This window comes from Nycticebus coucang, chromosome 21, assembly GCF_027406575.1.
Source record: "Nycticebus coucang isolate mNycCou1 chromosome 21, mNycCou1.pri, whole genome shotgun sequence".
NCBI classification, from domain to species: Eukaryota; Metazoa; Chordata; class Mammalia; order Primates; family Lorisidae; genus Nycticebus; species Nycticebus coucang.
The window spans coordinates 45,689,143-45,711,815 of record NC_069800.1 but is presented as its reverse complement, the minus strand read 5'-3'; the positions used below and the strand labels follow the sequence as shown (position 1 = coordinate 45,711,815).

Here is a 22,673-nt window from a genome sequence, read left to right as displayed (position 1 = left end):
ATCAGTATTTACTTTCTTTTTTTTGAGACAGAGTCTCACTACGTGGTCCTCAGTAGGTTGCCATGGTTTCACAGCTCACAGCAACCTCAAACTCTTGGGCTTAAGCAATTCTCTTATCTCAGCCTCCCAAGTAGTTGGAACTACAGGCGCCCGCCACATGCCCAGCTATTTTTTGTTGTTGTTGTTGTTGCAGTTGTCATTGTTGTTTAGCTGACCCAGGCCGGGTTTGAACCCACCAGTCTGGGTGTATGTGGCCAGAGCCCTACCCACTGAGCTACGGGTGCCACCCAGTATTTACTTTTCTATCGCATTTAGCACTACAACTTGCTGTGTCCAAGACAAGGCACGGTCAGTCAGTATCCACCTTTATCCCTTTACCTTACTCATGACAAATATCCAGCCAGCTTCTAATTCATATAGACCCAAACTCTGAAACTGCTCTCATTCCCATCCTCCCCAGATTATCCCACGATCACCTCTTCACCGAGGACCCTATTACTCACTCTTCCCCAGACCACTGCAATAGCCTTCTTCGGCCTCCTCCTGTTTCTAAGTCATGTTGTATTTGAATTAAAAAACTTACCTAAAGCTCAGCTCATGATGTTGTTTACTTGCTCACACATCCTACAAGGATACAACCACTCTGATAACCTTAGATGTTACTTACTAAAGCTGAACATAGGATCCAGCCACACTACTCTTAGGCATAGCCCAGCAGAAATGTGCACGCATGATCACCAAACACAAGCAACTCGTCTGTTCACAACAGTACTGTTCACAACTAAAAACTGGAAACAACTAAAATGCCAATCAACACTAGGGGATGAATAAAACACGGAATACCAATACAGTGGAACACTCTATAGCAGGGGTTGGCAAACACTTTTGGTTAAAGGCCAGATTACAAATTTCTAAGCTTTCAAGGCCTTTAACTTTCTGTTACAACTGTTCAGGTCTCTGTTATAGCAGGAAAGCAGCATGGCCAATATGTCAATAAGCAAGGGTGGCTGTGTGCCACCAAAGCTTTCTTTACAAAAGCAGGCAAGGACCTGGATTTGGTCCACACGTTGTTACTTGCTGCCCCCTGCTATGTAGCAATGAGAATGAACCAACCATAGCAATAGTAAACAACATAGAAGATCCTCACACATAACGGTGAAGAGAAGAAGCTAAGCTACTCCTTTACAAAGTTAAAACTAGGCAAAAGTAACCTATGGTGTGAAAGCCAGAATAAAAGTTGGCCTTGTTTACATCTGTAGTGATAGAGAGGGCAGTTAGAGGAGAAGACACAAAAGGACTTCTGGGATCCTGGTCCTGTTCTGTTTCTTGATCTGTGAGCTGGTAACACAGGTGTTTTCCACTTGTAAAAATGTATCAAGATGTAAAATTATTTGGGCACTTTCCTACATGTATTTTATACTTTAATAAAAGTTAACATTTTAAAGCAAAGAAAAATCCCCAAGGTCTATCAAACCTGGCCACTTAATCATCAATCTTCACTCTTCGAGTCAGGGTTCTTTTTTTTTAGCTTGTTAAAAATGTTTATTTAGCAATTGTACGCAATATAAAGCCTGTTCCCTTTGTCCCTTGAAGCATAGGTTCCTGGCCACAAGACATCCTGTTTCCCCATCCTGCTGGTCTGACACCATGGACTCTAAACACTTTATGAGAAATAAAGTTCTTCTTTTCTTATAAACTTCATTATTATTTTTAGTTAACAAGGAAAATGGTAGGCAAATAATAAAAAATAATGGAAGCCGGACATGGTGGCTCATGCCTGTAATCCTAGCATTCTGGGAAGCCAAGGTGGGTGGATTGCTTGAGCTCTGGAGTTTGAGACCAGCCTGAGCAAGAGGGAGACCCTGTCTCTAAAAACAGCTAGATGTTGTGGCAGGTGCCTATAGTACCAGCTACTTAGGAGGCTGAGACAAGAGGATCGCTTGAGTCCAAGAGTTTGAGGTTGCTCTGAGCTGTGATACCATACTCTACGGAGCGAGTCAGGGTTCTTAAGACACACTCCATACTCACCCTACACTTCCCACTCCAATAGCTCTAACCACAATAATCACTGGACTAGAACACCTTCCCAGTCAGCTACCACTGATCATTCAAGGTCAATTTCAAATGCCATTTCATTACTAGGTTTCTCTTGATCATTCTTACCACTCCTATTCACACAACATATCATTTCTGCTGGTAAGGTAAGTTCTTGCAGAGCATTGCATAATTCTATAAAAGCTAGTTTTGTTTCGGCTCAGCACCTGTACCACAGTGGTTATGGTGCCAGCCACATATACTGAGGGTGGCGGGTTCAAACCTGGCCTGGGCCAGCTAAACAACTGCAACAAAAAATAGCCAGGCATTGTGGCTGGTGCCTGTAGTCCAAGCTACTTGGGGGGCTGAGGCAAGAGAATCGCTTAAGCCAGCAGTTCTCAACCCGTGAGTCGTGATCCAAAGGAACTGTATTAAAGGGCCGCAGCATTAGGAAGGTTGAGAACCACTGGGTTAAGCCCACGAGTTTGAGGTTGCTAAGAGCTGTGACACCACAGCACTCTACTGAGGACAACATAGTGAGACCCTGTCTCAAAAAAAATAATAATTATATATATGTGCCAGTTTTTATTTACGACTACAGTAGAATTTTCACAGTTGACCACCTACTTAAGTTGACCTAATTTTCATAAACCAGACATGCACCACATGTGCAAATCAGTAAAGTAAGCCTATTTCCTTCTGTTAACTACCTCTGTATGTTGACCAGTTTGTTATAGTCCATTAGGTGGTCAACTTACAGAGGTTCTACTGTACTAACAGTTTTCATTTTCAGTTGCTCTTCAACTGTAATTATTTGGACAAAAACTACAAATTACCCATCTTTGAATAAGTCTAGGGGTTTTTTTGTTTTGCTTTGTTTTTTTTAGAGTCTCACTTTCTCGCCCTCAGTAGAATGCCATGGCATCACAGCTCACAGCAACCTCCAACTCCTGGGCTTAAGCGATTCCCTTGCCTCAACCTCCCAAGTAGCTGGGACTACAGGCACAACACCCAGCTATTTTTAGAGAAGAGGTCTCGCTCTGGCTCAGGCTGTTCTCAAACCTGTGAGCTCAGGCAATCCACCCACCTCGGCCTCTCAGAATGCTAGGATTATAGGCGCAAGCCACTGTGCCCGGCCATGAGTCTGGTATTACAAGAAGTCAAAGACAAACTGTTACTTTAATACTAATCAAAGAATTGTAAGCCTTAAAAGTTTAAGGAAAAATATCTAGTTGAATTGAATATTTCCAGAGAGAAGACCTTAAAAATGTAAATGAGAGTACAGACGATTCTCAAGTTACAAACTCTGTCCAACGAAGTCTAAGTGTGAAGACACAGATTAAATATGTACTCACTTGAGGAATCTGTGTGCTTTTCCCACATCCTGTTTCTCCAATGATCACCACAGTCTGATAGTTTTCAATCAAGTATAAAATATGATTCCTAAGCTGAAAAAGAAAAACCATACATTATAAATAGCTACATGTTGTCTTAAAAGACCTAAACAAAGATATTTAAACATTGTGAAATAAGCTGTTTCCAAAAGAAAGTAAATTTTAAAAAGGACTAGCAAAATACATTCCTAACTCACAGGTCCTGCTGATGTCAGTATGAGCTGACACAAGCACAATTGAATGTGACACTTATCAAAATATATGATGCCCTCTGATTCAATATTTTCACTTATAAAAAGGTGTACTACAGACATACTAATACACGTGTACAAAGAAAGGTGAATCCACGTAGGCAAACATATTCATTGCAGAACTGTTTATAATAGCAAAAAACTCAAACTGCCAAAATGTTCATCAATAGGAGTTTGGTTAAATCAGTTATAAAACCGATAATGAAATAATTTGTATTAATAGCTGTTAAAAAGAATAATTGCCTATTTGTTCTGATATGGAAGGATCTACAAGATACGTTAAGGTGCTCAGTCCGGCAGCACATACACTAAAATCTGAACAATACAAGGAAGATTAGAGCATGGCCGCTGCTCAAGGAGGATATACAAATTTGTGAACCACTTGACATTTTTTAAATAAATAACAAAAACAAAAAATACATTAAGGAAATAATAATACACTAGTGATACGGTTTCAATGTTGGCCCCTCCAAATCTTATGTTGAAATTTGATCCCCAGTGTTGGAGGTGGGGCTGGGAGGAGATGTTTGGGTCATAGGGGCGGATCCTACACAAATGACTTGGTGCGGGGGGTGGAGACAAGATGGCTGACTGAAGCCAGCTTTAGACAAAGGTTCCCATCCAGACAGAGAGTTAAAGGACAGAAATTTAGGAAGTAACCTGGTGGATTAAAGCTGCACCAAGAGAGAAGGTTGAAGAACGCACATCAACCCCACTGAGGTGAGCTGCGACCCCAAGGATATAAACAAAAGGTACAAAATCCATCACCAAGCAGACGGGAGACCCCTCCCCAATGAGAACGGCTCGGAGTGCCCCACAAACAAATGAGCAGAGTTCAAAGGTCCTCCCACTACACTCCAGGGGAGAGACCCTCTAAAAACTGGACCTACCTCCCCTACTAGGGTGCCATGGTGTTCTCCTGCCAGGCATAAAACTGTATATATTTTCCACCTGCAATTCTGAGCTCCCAGTACTCCCCTCCACTCTCACTCTGAGGTCTGGAGGACTCTCCCCCAGGAGTCCAGATTCTTGGGTGATTTCTTGAGGGGTGTGGACAGGGCCTAGACTGCAGCTAGTCAATGCTGATTCTGCAGCACAGGATTGAGGAGAGGACGGTCAGCTGAGAGGGAACCGCACCAGAGCAGCGGTGCCCCAAAGCACAAAACAACAGCCGTTTTTGGCAACAACAGTGCGCACTCCCGGATATTCCGAAGCCACACTTCCTGTCTCCCTGGGCAACCAGAGGAGGCCGGGCATCTTCTCAAGTGGCAACCACCACGGAACAGATCTGGGACGCAAACGTAGGCCCCATGAGTACAGGGTTTGCCTGAGGTGGTACCAGCATGGGTGGAGCGTGGGGACTAGAAAACTGCACATGGAGAGCTGGGAAATTCCCAAGGTGGGGCTGACCCAGAGGACCACTTTACTCAGCCTAAACGCACCCAGCCCTCAGGGGATCATCAGCCTATAGACAAAGGAAGGCAGGAGGCTAGAACTGACAGCTAACCAAATACAAACCTGCAGGAGCAAAGACAGGGCCTGAGGCGCAGGCTCTGGGAACTCAAAACAGCTTCTCTTCTGCAGGGGAATTTAGCAGGGACAGAAACAAATTCCCACAAATTGTTCTATTCCGTCAGTAACATCAATCAGGGGCGGGGCTGGAACTGAGTGAACAACCCCCCAGCCTCCATCAAGCGCCCGAAGTTGTCAGGCCTCACCTCCTCCTGCTGGATAGAGGTAGAGCGCAGCGGCCTGGCTGAGCAGATATAGATTTCCTTATGATTCAGGCAGGTGCAAACCCCTGGAGTATATGTTCACTAGAAGCAACTGGGTCACAGCCCTGTGGGGCTATCAGTGACTGGGTGTGACAGAGGTGCAAGGTGGGGAAGGAGGCATCAACCTTCCCAGACTAATCTATTTTCTGGGTGGATCCTCCTGACTTCATGGAGCACCGGAGCAAGTCATAACTGTGTGATCCAGTTGCCAGAGACCTTTTAAACTCTCCCACCTGAGATAGGTGCTTTCTGAGACAATTGATTAGGACCTTTTGAACTGAGCCAATCGCCGAAAGACTATTCAAGTGGTGCCCTGGGTGTGTGGTTGAAGGAAGATTTGATTTTCCTTTTCCAATTGTTGCCTATGGGGGGCAGGGTGACTTAATTGTTAGTATTTCTCCACAGCTGAGACTTCAACTGAGAGTAACTGTTTCACTAGGGTCGGACAGAGACCAGCTGAAAACAAGACAGAACCACTTAGCCCCACCACACCAAACAGGTCCCCAGTTTCTCAGGCCATAGCACTGTATGGGTCCTCGACAAAGCTCCAGGGGAAAAATCAAACAGTGTAAAATAATCATGCGGCAGAATCAGCAGAAAAACTCTGATAACATGAATAACCAGAATAGATCAACTGCCCCCCCAAGGAAAGATATGGCAGATGTAACTGAAGATCCCATTCATAAACAGCTGGCAGAGATGTCAGAAATCAAATTCAGAATTTGGATTGCAAACAAGATTAATAGAATGGACAAAAATTTGGAATTCGAAATTCAAGGAGCAATTCAAAAGTCGGAATTAGAAATTCGAGGAGAAATTCAAAAGTTGTCTCAAGAATTTAATGAATTTGGTGGTGCCTGTAGCTCAGAGAGTAGTGTGCCGGCCCCATGTACCCAGGGTGGCGAGTTCAAACCCAGCCCTGGCCAAACTGCAACAACAAAAAAATACAAAAATAAATAAACTTCATTAAAAAAAAAAAAAAAAAAAACCTACTTAAAAAAAAAAAAAAGAATTAAACGAATTTAAAGACAAAACCACCAAAGATTTTGACGCACTGAAGCAAGAATTTGCAGCCCTCAAAGATCTGAAAAATACAGTAGAATCCCTCAGTAACAGAGTAGAGCAAGCAGAAGAAAGGATTTCTGACATTGAAGACAAAGCCTTTGAACGCTCCCAAACTCTCAAAGACGAAGAGAAATGGAGAGCAAAAATGGATCATTCTCTCAGAGAGCTCTGGGATAATTCGAAGAAGGCTAACATCCCTCATTGGAATCCCTGAAAGTGATGAACTGGCCTTGCAAGGCACAGAGGCCCTTTTCCATGAAATTATGAAAGAGAATTTTCCAGACATGCCAAGAGATTCTGAAATTCAGATAGCAGACAGTTTCAGAACCCCAGCACGACTCAATCCCAATAAGACATCCCCCAGGCATATCATAATCAACTTCAATAAAGTTAACATGAAGGAGAAAATTCTGAAAGCAGTCAGACATAAGAAATCCATTACGTACAAAGGGACGAATATTAGAATGACTGCAGATCTCTCCGCTGAAACATTTCAAGCCAGAAGAGGGTGGTCATCAACTTTTAATCTCCAAAACCAAAATAACTTTCAACCCCAGATCCTGAATCCAGCTAAACTGAGTTTCATTTATGATGGAGGATTAAACACTTTAATGACATTCGTATGTTGAAGAAATTTGCCATAACCAAACCAGCTCTTCAGGATATTCTCAGACCTATCCTCCATAATGACCAGCCCAATCCTCTACCACAAAAGTAAACTCACTCAGAGACTTTTGATCAAACTCCAACTTCCACAGTGGCGAAAGGATTAAAAATGTCCACTGGACTTTTGAAAAACTCGATACCCAAAATTTACCAGACTTATCAATATTCTCCATTAATGTGAATGGCTTAAACTGCCCTCTAAAGAGGCACAGTAGCTGACTGGATACAAAAACTCAGGCCAGATATTTGCTGCATACAAGAGTCACATCTTACCTTAAAAGATAAATATAGACTCAGGGTGAAAGCATGGTCATCCATATTTCAGGCAAATGGTAATCAGAAAAAAAGCAGGTGTTGCAATTCTATTTGCAGACACAATAGACTTTAAACCAACAAAAGTAAGGAAGGATAAGAATGGTCACTTCATATTTGTTAAGGGTAATACTCAATATGATGAGATTTCAATTATTAATAATTATGCACCCAACCAGAATGCGCCTTAATTTATAAGAGAAACTCTAACAGACATGAGCAACTTGATTTCCTCCAGCTCCATAACAGTCGGAGATTTCAACACTCCTTTGGCAGTGTTGGACAGATCCTCCAAGAAGAAGCTGAGCAAAGAAATTTTAGATTTAAACCTATCCATCCAACATTTCGATTTAGTAGACATCTACAGAACATTTCATCCCAACAAAACTGAATACACATACTTCTCATTGGCCCACAGAACATACTCCAAAATCGATTGCATCTTAGGTCACAAGTCTAACCTCAGTAAATTTAAAGGAATAGAAATTATTCCTTGCATCTTCTCGGACCACCTGGAATAAAAGTTGAATTCAGTTAACAACAGGAATCTGCATACTCATACAAAAACATGGAAGTTAAATAACCTTATGCTGAATGATAGCTGGGTAAGAAATGAGATTAAGAAGGAAATTGCCAAATTTTTGGAACAAAACGACAATGAAGACACAAATTATCAGAACCTCTGGGATACCACAAAGGCAGTCCTAAGAGGGAAATTTATAGTACTGCAAGCCTTCCTCAAGAGAACGGAGAGGAAGTTAACAACTTAATGGGACATCCCATGCAACTGGAAAAGGAAGAACATTCCAACCCCCAGTAGAAGAAAAGAAGAAAAGAAATAACCAAAATTAGAGCAGAATTAAATGAAATTGAAAACAAAAGAATTATACAACAGATCAATAAATCAAAAAGTTGGTTTCTTGAAAAGTTCAATAAAATAGAAAAACCTTTGGCTAACCTAACCAGGAAAAGAGTAAAATCTCTAATCTCATCAATCAGAAACGACAGACGAAATAACAACAGACTCCTCAGAAAGTCGAAGACATTTGTACAGATGCATATATTACCTAATTTTAAATGTTTTCATTTACTAACCTGTAAAAAGTCCCAGAATATACTTTCACTTCTACCTCTAAATCCAAGCTCAATAAGAAAGCACCCACAGGTGTGTGTGTGTGTGTATATATATACATATATATATATATATATTTTTTTTTTTTCAAATGAGCCTTCCTTGACCCATCCAATGTAAGCAGAAACACAGGTGACCAAAGATGTCACAGACAATTCTGTCTTAACTTCAGAATGTATTTCTGTACACATATTGGATTATAGGTACCTGATGGTCCAAAGTAATGAAAGTACTGCATAAATACCTGGTTTGGAATGAAGTAAAACCAACCTAATTCTCCCACTCTCATCATTGCTCAGCTAATCTGGTGCCAGCCACACCAGCAAGGTGTCTGGTAAGAATCAAAAGAACTAGAATGTTGCCAGTTTCTAACTAGCAAACAAGGCACTGACTTTTGAATTTGGCATTATCTAGGGTCTAGATATGCAGTTCTCAAATCTTAGTGCGAAAATCTCCTGGGATATTTGTTAAAAATGAATATTCCTAGCCCTACCCTCAGCTTCTGATTCAGCAGGTGAGGACTGGGAATCTGCACTTCCACGAGTACCCTGAGGAGATTCCACTGCAGATGGTCTAATGACCATCCATCTACATCAACAATTTTCAACCTGTGTGCCTTCAGGCACATGAGTGTATTTGTAAAGATTATTAATTAAATTATTGAAAGAAGTTCAAAGCACAGTAAGTATATTCCTTTTTTTACTCCTTTCTGATCAATATAATTTAAGGGTTCCACGGAAGTTTAACTGTAGGTTCAAGTGTGCTGTGAGATAAAAAAGGTTGAAAAACACTGATCTAGATGCTTTCCTCTTGGTTGCTTGGATTTTGTGTTTTCTTGTTTTTTGGGTGAGGGAAGGACAAAGGTTTGGGTTGGAATGTATTCTATAAATGGTAGGTCTACTGCATAAATGGATGAAATAATGGATAGATGGATAGGTGGATAATTGAGGAAAACTTTAAAAACAATTAGACTATAGACAAATAGAGAAACAGACTAGGAATTCCAGGAAATGGAAGTAACATAAGCAAAAGAAAGATGTAAATAAGCAAACTATGCAAACTACCTGGAAGGGGGACTATAAAAAAGCCCATCAAAAGTTCAGGTTTGATTTAGAAATGAGTTAGTTATGTGGCTCAGTGGGCAGGGCACTGGCCCCATATACCGAGGGTGGCAGGTTCAAACCCGGTCCCGGCGAAACTGCAACAACAAAAAAAAAGAAAGAAAGAAATGAGTTACAGAAAGTGAAGTTAAGGCTTTACTGTGAAAGGCAAAGCTACAGAGTCTGGACTTGACTTACGAGGCAGTGTAAGCTGTAAGTGTTTTGAGAAAATTGGGCAGCAGAAGCATAGAAGACTAATTTGAGCCTGAAAAAAGTGAAGGTATTAAAATTCCAGCTTCATGCCCCAAAGGCCCACAAGGTCTAAGAAGCACTGTGCATGGAAAGAGTCAGATGTGTGACTTCTGAGAGAGCTGACGAGATTTCCAGTTTGGAGACTGGGAGTACGACAGTACCAACCACAGACACAGTGAAATCAAGGAGAGTTGGTGAGGAGGATGGGAATGAGCTTCAGAGAGCTGGAGCTGGCAGGACTAAGGGAGAATTTTGCCTAGCAGTATCCCCAGCCAAGAGAAGGCTGCCATGTAACGGTACTGGGGAAAAGAGGTGATCTTTAAATACTTGTTGCTGCTTTAGGTCCAATTTCTGTTTTTAAAGCTACTTTTACTTTTAGTTTGAATGGGGGGAAGGGGTCGTGAAGGGGTAAGTAACTTTATCCTTTTCATCATCTATATTTAACACCCTACCTCAACATGTTTAAACTCCGCTTTGCTTTTTTTTTAAAACAGAGTCTCACTAGGTGGCCCTCTGTAGAGTGCTATGAAGTCACAGCTCACAGCAACCTCAAACTCTTAGGCTTAAACGATTCTCTTGCCTCAGCCTCCCAAATAGCTGGGACTACAGGCACCCACCACAACACCTGGCTGTTTTTTGTTGCAGTTGTCATTGTGGTTTAGCTGGCCCAGGGCGGTTTCAAACCCACCAGCCTCGGTGCATGTGGCTGGCGCCGTAACCACTGTGCTACGGGCACTGTGCCACTGCTTTACTTTTTATCAATAACTTATACTCTTCTTCTTACCATTTTAATTTCATCAATGTTTCTCAACTTCCTGTTTTCCTTTTCTTTTTTTTACAGTTTTTGGCTGGGACTGGGCTTGAACCTACCACCTCCGGCTCATGAGGCCGGTGCTCCACCCCTTTGAGCCACAGGCGCCACCTCGTTTTCCTTTTTTTACTTTTACATTAGCTTTTTCATTTATTTTATCTTACAAGTACAGCCAGAGAACAAGGAATAGTCAAAACAGGCCAAAATTTAAATATTCAGGTAAACAGTAATTTCCCTTGAACTTGAGTGTCTCCTACATGTCAGATATATTACTAAATACTCTGCATGGATTACTTCATCCAGTCCCTCAATCCTGTGAGGTAGGTGCTACTACACAGTATTAGGGCCATATTATATATAGTTAAGGGCTCGGAAGCTCAGAATGGTAAGGCAAAGTCCACAGCACACATATGGTGAGACTTAGGTTTGAACTTTGAAGTCTAGCTGAATCAAGACATTTGATCATGGCTCAAACTGTGTCTCTTTATGATAAGGAAGCAACAGTGAACCTATCACCTCATCTCCTGAGAGTCAAACTTGTCAACATTCATACATGTGTGAGGTTAGTAACTAGAAGAAATCCACAGACCGTCAAGTGACTACAATGTTTGGAGCCACATAAAACTCCAATCAGGCAACTTGGCTAAATTAAGAAGGCTGCTGCCTCATATCCACTTGGAGAAAAGAATATATTAATAGAAAAGGAATTATCGGGTGGCGCCTGTGGCTCAAGGAGTAGAGCGCCGGTCCCATATGCCGGAGGTGGTGGGTTCAAACCCAGCCCCGGCCAAAAACCACAAAAAAAAAAGAAAAGGAATTATCAGCACAGTCTAGAAAAGGCACTCCCTGATTGTAAGAACTTGGCACCTTTCACCCAGCACTGCTCAGTACAAAGAGAGAAACAGATGCAGGTGCCAGTGACCACGCCTGCTCAGGTCATTCCAGACACATCTTGTGCAGCAGGAGTTATTTATCACCCCTCACAAGGGACTGTATGAAATGAACATCCTTCACATTTATCTAATCTGCTTGTGGCTCTGCACTTCCTGATTACAATTTGGCTTCCCATGTGGACTTGCCAACGAGGAGGAAGTGTGCCCATCTGCTGTGTCATCTATACTGGAGAACCACGGTTCACCACAATCACACATATCCTGAATGAATGCTAGTTTATACTTCGGTCTCTGGTAACTGAGCATACGAACATTTCATGAGCTCTAATAAAACTGAGTATCTGGATGTGCTCGCTTTCATGCAGTAACCATAACAAAATCCTATCTCTGTCTCAGCAAAAGTTAACTGACCACTTCAAATGAAACCTCAGATTCCCAATTAATATTGTGCAAAAATTAATTATATGCTGGTAATTTGTTGTAGTTGTGGACGTTCACTGTGATACTCTCTCTACTTTTCAGTATGTTTGAAATTATCCATAATTAAAAGCAATGAAGAGAAAAAAGAACGTTATTCCAATTCTTTCGATTTTCCAATATATGAAATCTAACTGAAAAATCTAAGGACTTCCAAGATTTTAAAAAGTTAAAACACATGTTTTAATATAGTACAGTTGTGTAGTCTTATGTAATCAACTTATAAATTCACTAAAATTCTAATAAAATGCCAGGAGTCATGATGGGTATGTGAGACACCTGGCAGATTCTAAAACTCATACGGAAACATAAAATTGTAAGAATAGCCAGTCAATTCTGAAACAAATAAGTAAACAAGCAAAAGGTGGAAAGGGGGAATCGCCTATATGTTGATTTGTAAAACAGCTTTAGTACACATCACAGCTTAGAATCTGGAGTTAGCACAGGGATAGACAAATAGATCAAAGAAAAAGAATAGGTAGCTTGAGAAGTGACCTATGCGTGTGTGAAACCTGGGTACTACAGTGGTGGAGGTGGGACTGCCGATCAATGCTGAAAGAATGGACTCTTCATTATTTTCGTTTTGTTAAAAAATAAAACTAGGTCGCTATCTGACACCATCTATAATAATAATTAAAAGAGACCAAATGTGAAAAAGGAAACTTTATAACATGTAGAAAAAGGAAACTTTATAACTTTATAATGTGTAGAAAGTACGTTATAAGATAGATAGATATAGATACAATAGCATATCTTTATGACAATGGTAAAGGAAAAAACTAATGGATTGGACTACCGGTAATTAAAAATCTCCTGAAAACTTTAAGACCAAAAACAAAGGTGTAAGTAAACCACATCCTGGTAGAGGGGTTGCATATATGGCAGACCAAAGGCTTCTACACGTTATTAAAAACAAAACAAATAATCAAACAGGAAAACAAGCAAAGGGCATGAATAAGCCACACACAGGACTGGACCAAGATCATGAATATGCCACACTACTTATACAGTGTAGGATAAAACGAAACAATCCCCGTTACTTTTTTTTTATATGAAACTTCTTCTCATCCTTTATTTTGAAAAACTATCACATCAAGTTTCTTGATAACCAGAATATCAAAATTAAAGCTCCATTCAAAATTTAGGCATAAATTTTCCTTGATCCCCATTACTTTCTAATGGGGCGAGAAGGCATCACATAATAAAATGAATGCGTAAACTTAATAGTGTATTCAAAGTGGAGTGACGCAATGGAATTTATTAATCAACAGTGATAGATTTTGACATCATAGAGTTGAGTTGATAGGAGAAGATTTTAGAAAATAAAACAAAAATCTAAGATGACACCCCATAGTATTTACAGGTATATATAAATGTGGGAAAATATAACTGGCTATGTACCAGAAAGGGAAGTGGAATTTGGGGAATGTAAATTACTTTATCTGTAAATTTTTAAATAAAATATTCTGAAGTGACTAAAAAAAAAAAACACGTATTTAGAAACAGTCCCTTAGAATAAGGGTATTTTTAGGTTAACTGTGTTCTGATGAACCATTAAGAGCGAGAGGACATTCTAGCCCTCCCCAGTGATGAGCATAAAGCTATTGCAGACACACAGTTCACGCCCACAGACTCAACATGCTTATTCGAGGTACCTTGAACACCGGCAGCTTCTGCCTCTGTTGCTCTATTGAAAGGGCAGCGTAAGGGTTATATACAATGGTGGTCCCAGAGTTTTCAGCAAGACTTTGTCTCTCTTCAGAGATGCTGACACCTGGCCCCTCTGTACCTGCAGCAGAAATGTTTTTTCAGATTCTCTGATGCAGTGAACAGAAAAAGGTGTAAAGGTTATAAACAACGATATACAACAGAAGCAATCCTTTTTATCTCAAATTACTAAAAGGTTTTCAACTTTAACTCGAGGACAGCATCTAGAAAAGTAACTATCAGAACACGAAAATCTTCCCTAAAAACTTCACTGCAGCATCAAGAACAAAGGAGATGGCAGTCCCACTGGACTCCAAATTGGTCACCCAGAACTGCACATTGTAGAGACAGTGTCTTTACTTCTGACTTCCATGATATTGAATTCTTAACAGAAGTGAAAGAAACCAGTGGGGATTAGCTGAGGCAAAAGGATGAATCCTACCACTGTGGATGGCAACACGGCTCAGAGAACAGAGTGGGGGACTCAAAGCAGCTAGGGCTTTTTCTTTCTCCTCTCTTGGTACCTCTTGCAGGTTCCTTTCACGCCCTTAGGTTGGTTTCTCTACAGGGGATGGAAACGGGGCTGCAGCAGGGCCAGACCTCAAGCTCACACCTCCTCTCCCAATCATTCATTCACTCACCTGGTGAGGAGGGACTGAGGACCCACTCCGTGCCAGGCACTGCTCTACATGCTACAAATACAGCAGTGAGCAACACAGATACTGGCCTGAACCTCTCGGGAGAATGTAACTTAGTGCATGAAGTGGTCACAAATGGTACGTGAAAAAACAAAGATACTGCAAGGAGGACTGGGAGTCCCAGGTATGTGCTGTGTATGGCGGTGGGGAGGCGATTTTATACTGGACAGTCAGGGATGGGCTTCTTGTCCTGCTTAAGTCCAATGTCCACTCGGATCCAACCACCCCCAACTAGTAGAGTGGGAAGCTGGGAGTGGCAGGCCCTCTGGATCCACAGTCAGAGTGATTAGATGCTGTTCCCAGAAACCTCTGTGCTGAGCAGTTTAAATACAAATATCTACCACAGCCTTTTGCTAACAACTATGACAAACTGGTGCTCAGGATGGTGAGGAATAGGCAAGCTTTATCTCTTCATGAAAACCTGTTGAAAGTAACACAGATTTTTAACCTGAAAAGGAAAAATTCTCAGGAGAAACATGAGTTCATATTTTAGGATCAGCTTCCGTAACTTTTCATGCTGATTTGTTTGTGCAGCCCTAGGACAGAACTAGAAGTAAAAATAAATGATACAGGGTTCAGAATCAACTCAAGGAAGATACTTCTAAAAGGCAGAGCTATTCAACACCAGAGTATGCAGCCTCGTCAATGAATAAAAATTCTCCCCAGAAGTTCAAAACTGTGCAGCACAGCCTCCTATTGGGGGCACTACAGGGATAATTATCAAAAACTATCACCTCCCAGGTCAACTCAGAATCTCTGGAAGGACAGGGCCTTATGACAAGAATATTCAGCCCTCTGATTTATTCTTAACTTTTTTTCAGAGATTTCAGATCCCTTCAACAATCTGATAAAGGCTATGAACTCCCTCACCTCAAACATGTATCAGAATGTACTTTACCAAAATATAAAATGCTGAGGGTCCACACACCCCCTAGAGCTAAGATAAGAACCACTGCTTTAGATCTCTGACCCTCTTCTACTTATGTCCAGGAACACAGTTGTATTCTAGAGGTTTCAGATTGCCAAAAATCAGCAATCACTGCTCTGTTGCTTTTGCCAAAATGTTGATCTTCCTTTCAACAAGATAAAAGATAGAACAGGACCTGGAACAAAGCCTGCACTCAAAGAAACAGCTGCCTTTCCTTTCTTCCTTTATTATCATTACATCTTTTCCTTTCTTTTTTTTTTTTAAGACGAGAGTCTCACTATGTCACCCTGGTACAGTGCCGTGGCACATAGCTCACAGCAACCTCAAACTCTTCGGCTCAAGCAATCCTCTTGCCTCAGCCTCCCAAGTAGCTGGAATTACAGGCACCCACTACAATGCCTGGCTATTTTGGTTTTTTTGTTTTTTTTTTTTGAGATGGAGTCTCACTCTTGCACAGGCTGGTCTCCAATTTCTGAGCTCAGGCAATCCACCCGCCTCAGCATCCCAGTGTTGAGATTACAGGTGTGAGCCACCACACCCAGCCTATTATTCTTAGAACTTCTTAATAAATCCTTGTAATCTTTACTCAAGAAAACTACTACAGATACTTATCACCTTCTGCTGTGTTTTTGTCCTGAATGTGGTCTGTTCAAACCACATTTTAAGCCTTCACATTCTCTTTGGAAAGGAACACTTTAATACTACTCCTGCAGGTCTCTTGCAACTTGGTCTCTTGTCCTACACCAACGTTTGACCAATCCATGGCGGGGGGGCGGAGAAGGGGAGCTTCTCTTCTACCCCCTCCCTCCCTTGTCTCTAAACCATAGTCCAGCCCATCTCAGCGTATTCTGTTATGAGCACTTTACAAGAAGAGCTACCGTCAGTCGATAAAACAGCATCACTTCTCCTTGCAAAACACTTGATTCAGCCAAACAAGAATATCAGGGCTGGCTTGGCGCCTGTGGCCCAGCGGCTAAGGCGCCAGCCACATACACCTGAGCTGGCGTGTTCAAATCCAGCCTGGGCCCACCAAACAACAATGACGGCTGCAACCAAAAAATAGCCAGGCGTTGTGGTGGGCACCTATAGTCCCAGCTACTTGGGAGGCGGAGACAGGAGACTCGCTTGAGCCCAGGAGTTGGAGGTTGCTGTGAGCTGTGATGCCATAGCACTCTACCCAGGGCAACAGCTTGAGGCTCTGTCTCAAAAAAAAAAAAAAAAAAAAAAGAATATCAGGGCTACTTTCTCTCTAGTAACGTCCCACTGCCCCCTATGGCTTTTTATGCTTGTTTTATCCTCAAGAGTACGCTCTATGTTTAAGGGAGTAACAAGTTGATAATTTTTGCAAACCATAACATCTTCATTTCTCCACCTTTAAAATACGACTGCTAACAGTACCCTCAATCCCACATTCCCTTTAGCCCAGTTTTTCAAAATTTGAGTGGTGACCCATTAGTTGGTTATGAAATAAATATAGGTCATTCCAGCACTTCTAAAAGCATGAAGTAGATAGCCTGGGCAAGAGCAAGACCTCAGCTCTAAAAAATTGGTGGGCACTGTGGTAGGTGCCTGTAGTACCAGGTACTTACTCTGGAGGCGGAGGCAAGTAAAAAAAAAAAAACAAGGATAAAGCACAAATAAAATAGAAAGTATCAAAGAACATTCCAGAAAGCAACATTGTTTTTATACAGCTTTTTTCAGTTGTATATGTGTGTTAGATCACAACACAATGTATCTCTTACTCGGAGCAGGTCAAAAAGACTTCAAAGCTGTTGCTATAAATTCATCATCAACCACATGGTCAGCAATCACTAAATATTTATCAAATGAACAAATCAAAATGAATCAGTCTTTCTGATCCATATGTACTCTCAAATCTGGGTAAAATTTGTTTTCTAGGAAAACAAATGGTCATAGAAGACCATTAAGTCAAACCAGTAAGGCAGAGATCACAATCTACTGGCTTAAGGTCCCCAGATATGTACTATTCTTATGTTTTAAATAGATCATTTAAAATAACACGTAAACATTTCCCATTCAAATTTGGACATTAGTCTTCTAAAAAAAAAAAAAACAACAACAACTAAGCAACTCTAGTAACGATAAGGTGGACCTCAGTACAGCTCCCTACTTTAGAAAGCATATGCAAGCTCCACTGTACACCCATACCATCCAAAGCTACCCCGTGTACACACATTCTGCCACAGTACCTATCACTCCCTATTAATTCCACCCAGCACCTTCACTCGTTTAGTTTGAAAGGCCTCTGTATTTACTACAGCCTATGACTCCTGACCTACATGATTCCAACACATAGCCTTATATGCAGCTTCCATCACCTCCTTGACCTTCACCCTGCATTTCGCACAACATATTTCATATCATGAACTTGAGTTTACTCATCTGTAAAATAAGAGTATTATCACCATCAAAGACACACTGTGACTTTATTAAGGTGCTGTAAGTGAAAGTTACTAGCACAAATCAAGGGCCCAAGAAATGTGCACTAAAGCTATTCCCACCTCAAATGATGACAACATAGTTTACCCAGACTAGTGGTTCCCAAACTTTGATGCATTTCTTAGAGACTTTAAAAAAATACTGATGCCGGGCGGCACCTGTGGCTCAAGGAGTAGGGCGCCGGTCCCATATGCCGGAGGTAGCGGGTTCAAACCTAGCCCCGGCCAAAATAAAAAAAAATACTGATGCCTAATTTCCCAATATGGGGTACAACAGGATATCAGAATTTTTTAAAGCTTCCCAAGTGATTAAACTATAGAGCAAAAATTGAAAATCACTAACCTTAACTGTCACCCAAGCCAGAAATCTAAGTCATTACTGACTTTACCTTCTTCCACTTCTACTTCTAAAATGTCTCTCCAAAAAAAGTAAAATAAAATGTCTCTCCAATAGGCCCTTCTTCTCAGCTCCCAGGCCAGAATTGAGGTTTTCAACATCCCTCCTGGATTTTACTAGTAACTTCCTTAGAGTGTCCCTGCCATTTCCTCTACCATCATTCTCCAGACAACTGCCAGAATTAGCTTTCTAAAATAAACTTACTGTGTCATGCCTCTGCTTAAAAACAGTGAAGTTCAGGGGCACCGACCCCATATGCCAGAGGTGGTGGGTTCAAACCCAGCCCTGGCCAAAAAACCGCAAAAAAAAAAAACAGTGAAGTTCAAATTTCCCTTTTTTTTTTTTTTAGACAGAGTCTTACTTTGTTGCCCTTGGCAGAGGGCCATGGCATCACAGTTCACAAAACTCAAACTCAAACTCTTGGGCTTAAGAGATTCTCTTGCCTCAGCCTTCTGAGTAGCTGGGACTTTAGGGGCCTGCCACAACGCCTGACTATTTTTAGAGACAAGGTCTCACTCCGGCTCAGACTGGTCTCCAACCGGTGAACTCGGGCAATCCACCCACCTCAGCCTCCCAGAGTGGTAGGATAACCGGCATGAGCCACCACGCCTGGCCTCAAGTTCTAATTTCTTAACTTGCTGTGAAGACCTTTACCTACCTCTCCAGCTTTATCTCCTGCCACTCCTCCTACCACTTACCATGATACTACTCCATTATTCTGGGTTTTAGACAAATCCCATTCTGCCTTTGTTCACGCCGTATGCTTTACCTAGAATTCCATTCCTCTACTTCTTCATAAAACAAAACTTTAAAAATGTTCACCCCCTTTATGAAGTCTATCTTATCCAGACATTCAGCTTTTCCCTTCCTCTTCTATACTGCCATTGAATCATAATGGCTACATACCTGTGCTAAGAGCCTTTTATGTATTAGTCTCATTTAATCCCTAGAACAATCCTTTGGGTAAGTATTACACCCAATTTACAGATGGGGTAATTGAGACTTTGAGAATTTAAGTGACTCTGTCAAGTCACCAAGTTTATAAGAGGTAGTCAAGATGAAGACTACAATATGACTTGAGAGCCCAAATTCTTTACCACCACCTTATTCTGCCTCATTTTAAAATCTCTAGTTCTAGAGGATATCTAACTTCAGGTTCAATTGAGAAAGAGCACCTTGAGAACAGAATACTGCTCATCTATAATCGTCTCCTGACCACAGGGTTAGGTATTCAATAAGTGTACCTTCAATGAATGAATGAAATAATGGAATAAAGCTCTTAGAATAAATCCATGTTCTTTAACCAGAATAGTGGCCTGGTCTGATACTTCAAGATTCACTCAAGCCTTTAGTATACTTAACATTTTCACCTGTTCCTAAAGGCTTAAAATAAATAAAAGATACCTCATTACTTGGAGAAATCTTAGTCTTGGCTGAAAATAAAACTCAGCATGGATAATCAGCTGATAATTTGAAATGCTGAATCATAAAATTGTCGCTAAGTGCCAAACTACAGATTTTTATTTTATGTTATTTTATTTTGAGACAGAGTCTCATTTTCCTGCCCTAGGAAGAATGTCATGGTGTCATAGCTCACAGCAACCTCAAACTCTTGGGCTCAAGTGATTCTCTTCCCTCAGCCTCCTGAGTAGCTGAGACTACAGGCACCTGTCACAAGCCAGACTATTTTTGGAGACAGGCTAAAGAAAATAATACTAAAGAAAATAATACTTCGTCTTTTTTGTGAGCACTTGCTCTAGTCAGACCACGCATGTGCCCACAGCAGTGATGTTATTATTCTGCCCATTTTACAGTTGAGATTTGCCAAGGTCACCCTATTACCTTAAGGAAGAGACGAAAATTCGAACCTGGTCAATCTGACTCCACAGCTTGGGCGCCCAGGCCCTGAGCAGCATCGTTTCTCGGGCCCCACTGCAAGGGAGTAATAAGGAAAGTACCACCCAGGAAGGTAACAAGGCGTGAGAGCTTTAGAAGTCCCCGTCTCACGAAGTGGGCAGGACAGGTAGCATAACGAGACAAACGAGACCTGACGAGTCTGGTTTGGAAGATTTTAACAAGGTCACACAGAGTTTCTGTCCAAGCTAGGGAAGGATCCCCGAACAGCTCAGGACCACCGTGGGAGCCCGAAACGCACAGTCCACCCGCACAGAAACCGCACTGCCTAGGTCGCCAAGGTCAGCGCCCAGCTCGTTGCAGGCCCCGGGGAACCGGCTGCAGCACCAAGACCGAAGTCAAGCCGCCGCATCTGCCCAGCGTTAAGACAAGGGCCTTACCGGGTCGCCAGAACTTCACGGGTCCTACCGGCGCAGCCATGCTGGGGTGAAAGGTCACGAGGAAGTCTCCACCCTCCAGTCGCGCGCGTGCACCGAGGGCCCAGGGGGCGTGGTGCGGTGCGAGAGGAAACTCTGCCCAGGCAGATCGGAGGGCGTGGCGGCCACGCCCCCATGGGCACCGGCCTTCCGAGCCACGTGATCTACTGCACGTCAGTCCAGCGTCCGGCCCCGCCTCGGGCCCGTGTGATCCCGCCCCGCCATGTTGGAAAAAAGGGCGCGCTTTGCCGCCTCACTTTAGAGGGTGGATCCGTGTTCTCCGCAGCCTTAGGGGAGTACGTCGTGGCCTGCACGCCGGCTGCACGCTTGCGGAAGGGAGGATATTGGCAGAGCACCGTCGCTGCTAGTGTGGCATCTTGCAGGCAGTGGGCGCTGAGGCGGTGCTGCTTGGACTAACTACGAAATACAGTTACTGGCTATCCTCACTTTGCTCCTTCTCTTAGTCCTGCTTTCAGATTGACGTGTGATGAAAGTAACTACCTCGGCTCGGCGCCCGTAGCTCATCGGCTAGGGCGCCAGACACATACACCGGGGCTGGCGGGTTCGAACCCAGCCCGGGCGCGCCAAACAACAAAGACAACTACAACAAAAGAACAGCCGGGCCTGTGGCGGGCGCCTGTAGTCTCAGCTACTTGGGAGGCTGAGGCAAGAGAATCGCTTAAGCCCAAGAGTTGGAGGTTTCTGTGAGCTGTGACGGCACAGCCCTCTACAGAGGGCAACATAGACTATCTCAAAACAATAAATAAAAATAAAAAAATACTGATACTCCATCCAATCCTGAATCACTCTCAGAGACTTGGCCTGGGAACCTGTATTTTAAGAAGCTTCCAAATTCTTATCATTAATAAGTTTGAGAAAGATTCCACTAACTCAAAGGAGAGTTACTGAGAAGTAATGAGCTTAAGTGGAGGAAATGCTTTACAAGTAGGCGATTAATTGGCAGGAAATGAGAGGGTTTGAAATCTATGCATTTTTAAAGCTGTGAAGAAACTTCTGAATTCCTTGAGTGAAATGGCAGCTATGACAAGAGCAAGGTCTCGGGAGACACGCAGCCCTGACTTGGAGATTCGACTTTGCCATTTGCTAGCTCGTAGCTGTCACTGAATCTTAGTTGTAAAATAATGTTTTAAAAGGTATGAAGTAAGATTACACGTAAAGAATATATCAGGCTGCAAGACACAGCAGGCAATCCATGTTAGCGCTTAGAACCTCAACTCAAACAGCAAATCCACCAGAGGGAAAAGTCTGAATTTACTTGCATAGACTCATGCAACAAATAACCTCCTTTGATTTACTACCATAAATATGAATGGAATTCATAGTCCTTTCTAGAATTCTCCATCCCTCCTTTAAAATATCCTCATCCTTTAAGGGCCACCTCTGAATTCACTCTCCAACTTAATGCATTCTCCTGTAGAACCCATAGAACCCATATGCTCACTTTTAAGATAGTATTTACTTAGTTGAACTATACTATTATACTGGGACCTTCCTGAGGACAAAGACCCTGTCACATTCATATGTATAACCAAGTAACAAAGCCTGTTGAGTAGCATATATGTGAACGCCATACTTTGTACTTTGTTTTAGTTCTTCATGGAATTGATTCTTGTTTATTTGTTTATTTTTTGAGACAAGAGTCTCACTGTATGGCCCTTGATAGAGTGCTGTGATGTCATAACTCACAGCAACCTCAAACTCTTGGCCTCAAAGCTATTCTCTTGCCTCAGGCTCCATGGTAGCTGGGACTATAGGCGCCCGGCTATTTTTTAGAGATGGGGTCTTGCTCTTGCTCAGGCTGGTCTCGAACTCCTGAGCTCAGGTGATCCACCCTCCTTGGCCTCCCAGAGTGCTAGGATTACAGGCATGAGCCACAGCGCCCAGCCTGTTTATTTTATTGTATTGTAGTTGTTTTTATCTTATTTTATTTTATTTTATTTTATTTTATTTTATTTTATTTTAGATAGAGTC

The 22,673-nt window shown here is 42.1% G+C and overlaps 1 protein-coding gene and 1 non-coding gene across 5 annotated transcripts in view; one reads left to right on the top strand and one right to left on the bottom strand.

The window, feature by feature from the left end:
- DHX35 (DEAH-box helicase 35) overlaps positions 1-20,812 on the bottom strand; it is an 85,793-nt gene extending 64,981 nt beyond the window's left edge. For 2 of the 4 annotated variants that reach the window (XM_053574226.1, XM_053574227.1), the window contains exons 1-2: positions 20,646-20,698; positions 3,390-3,482 (exon numbers count right to left, since the gene is read on the bottom strand). Coding sequence is in view for 2 of the 4 variants with exons in the window: in XM_053574225.1 (XP_053430200.1) it covers positions 3,390-3,482; positions 13,818-13,951; positions 20,646-20,685 (267 nt within the window). In the remaining 2 variants the exon portion in view is untranslated. Of the gene's footprint in view, positions 1-3,389; positions 3,483-13,817; positions 13,952-20,645 lie in introns of all 4 variants that reach the window. The other 2 variants (XM_053574225.1, XM_053574224.1) reach the window with 2 other exon arrangements.
- Positions 3,964-4,072, top strand: LOC128574325 (U6 spliceosomal RNA). Its single transcript, XR_008376702.1, has one exon. It is a non-coding gene; the product is annotated as a U6 spliceosomal RNA (small nuclear RNA).
- Positions 20,813-22,673: the final 1,861 nt, after the last annotated feature.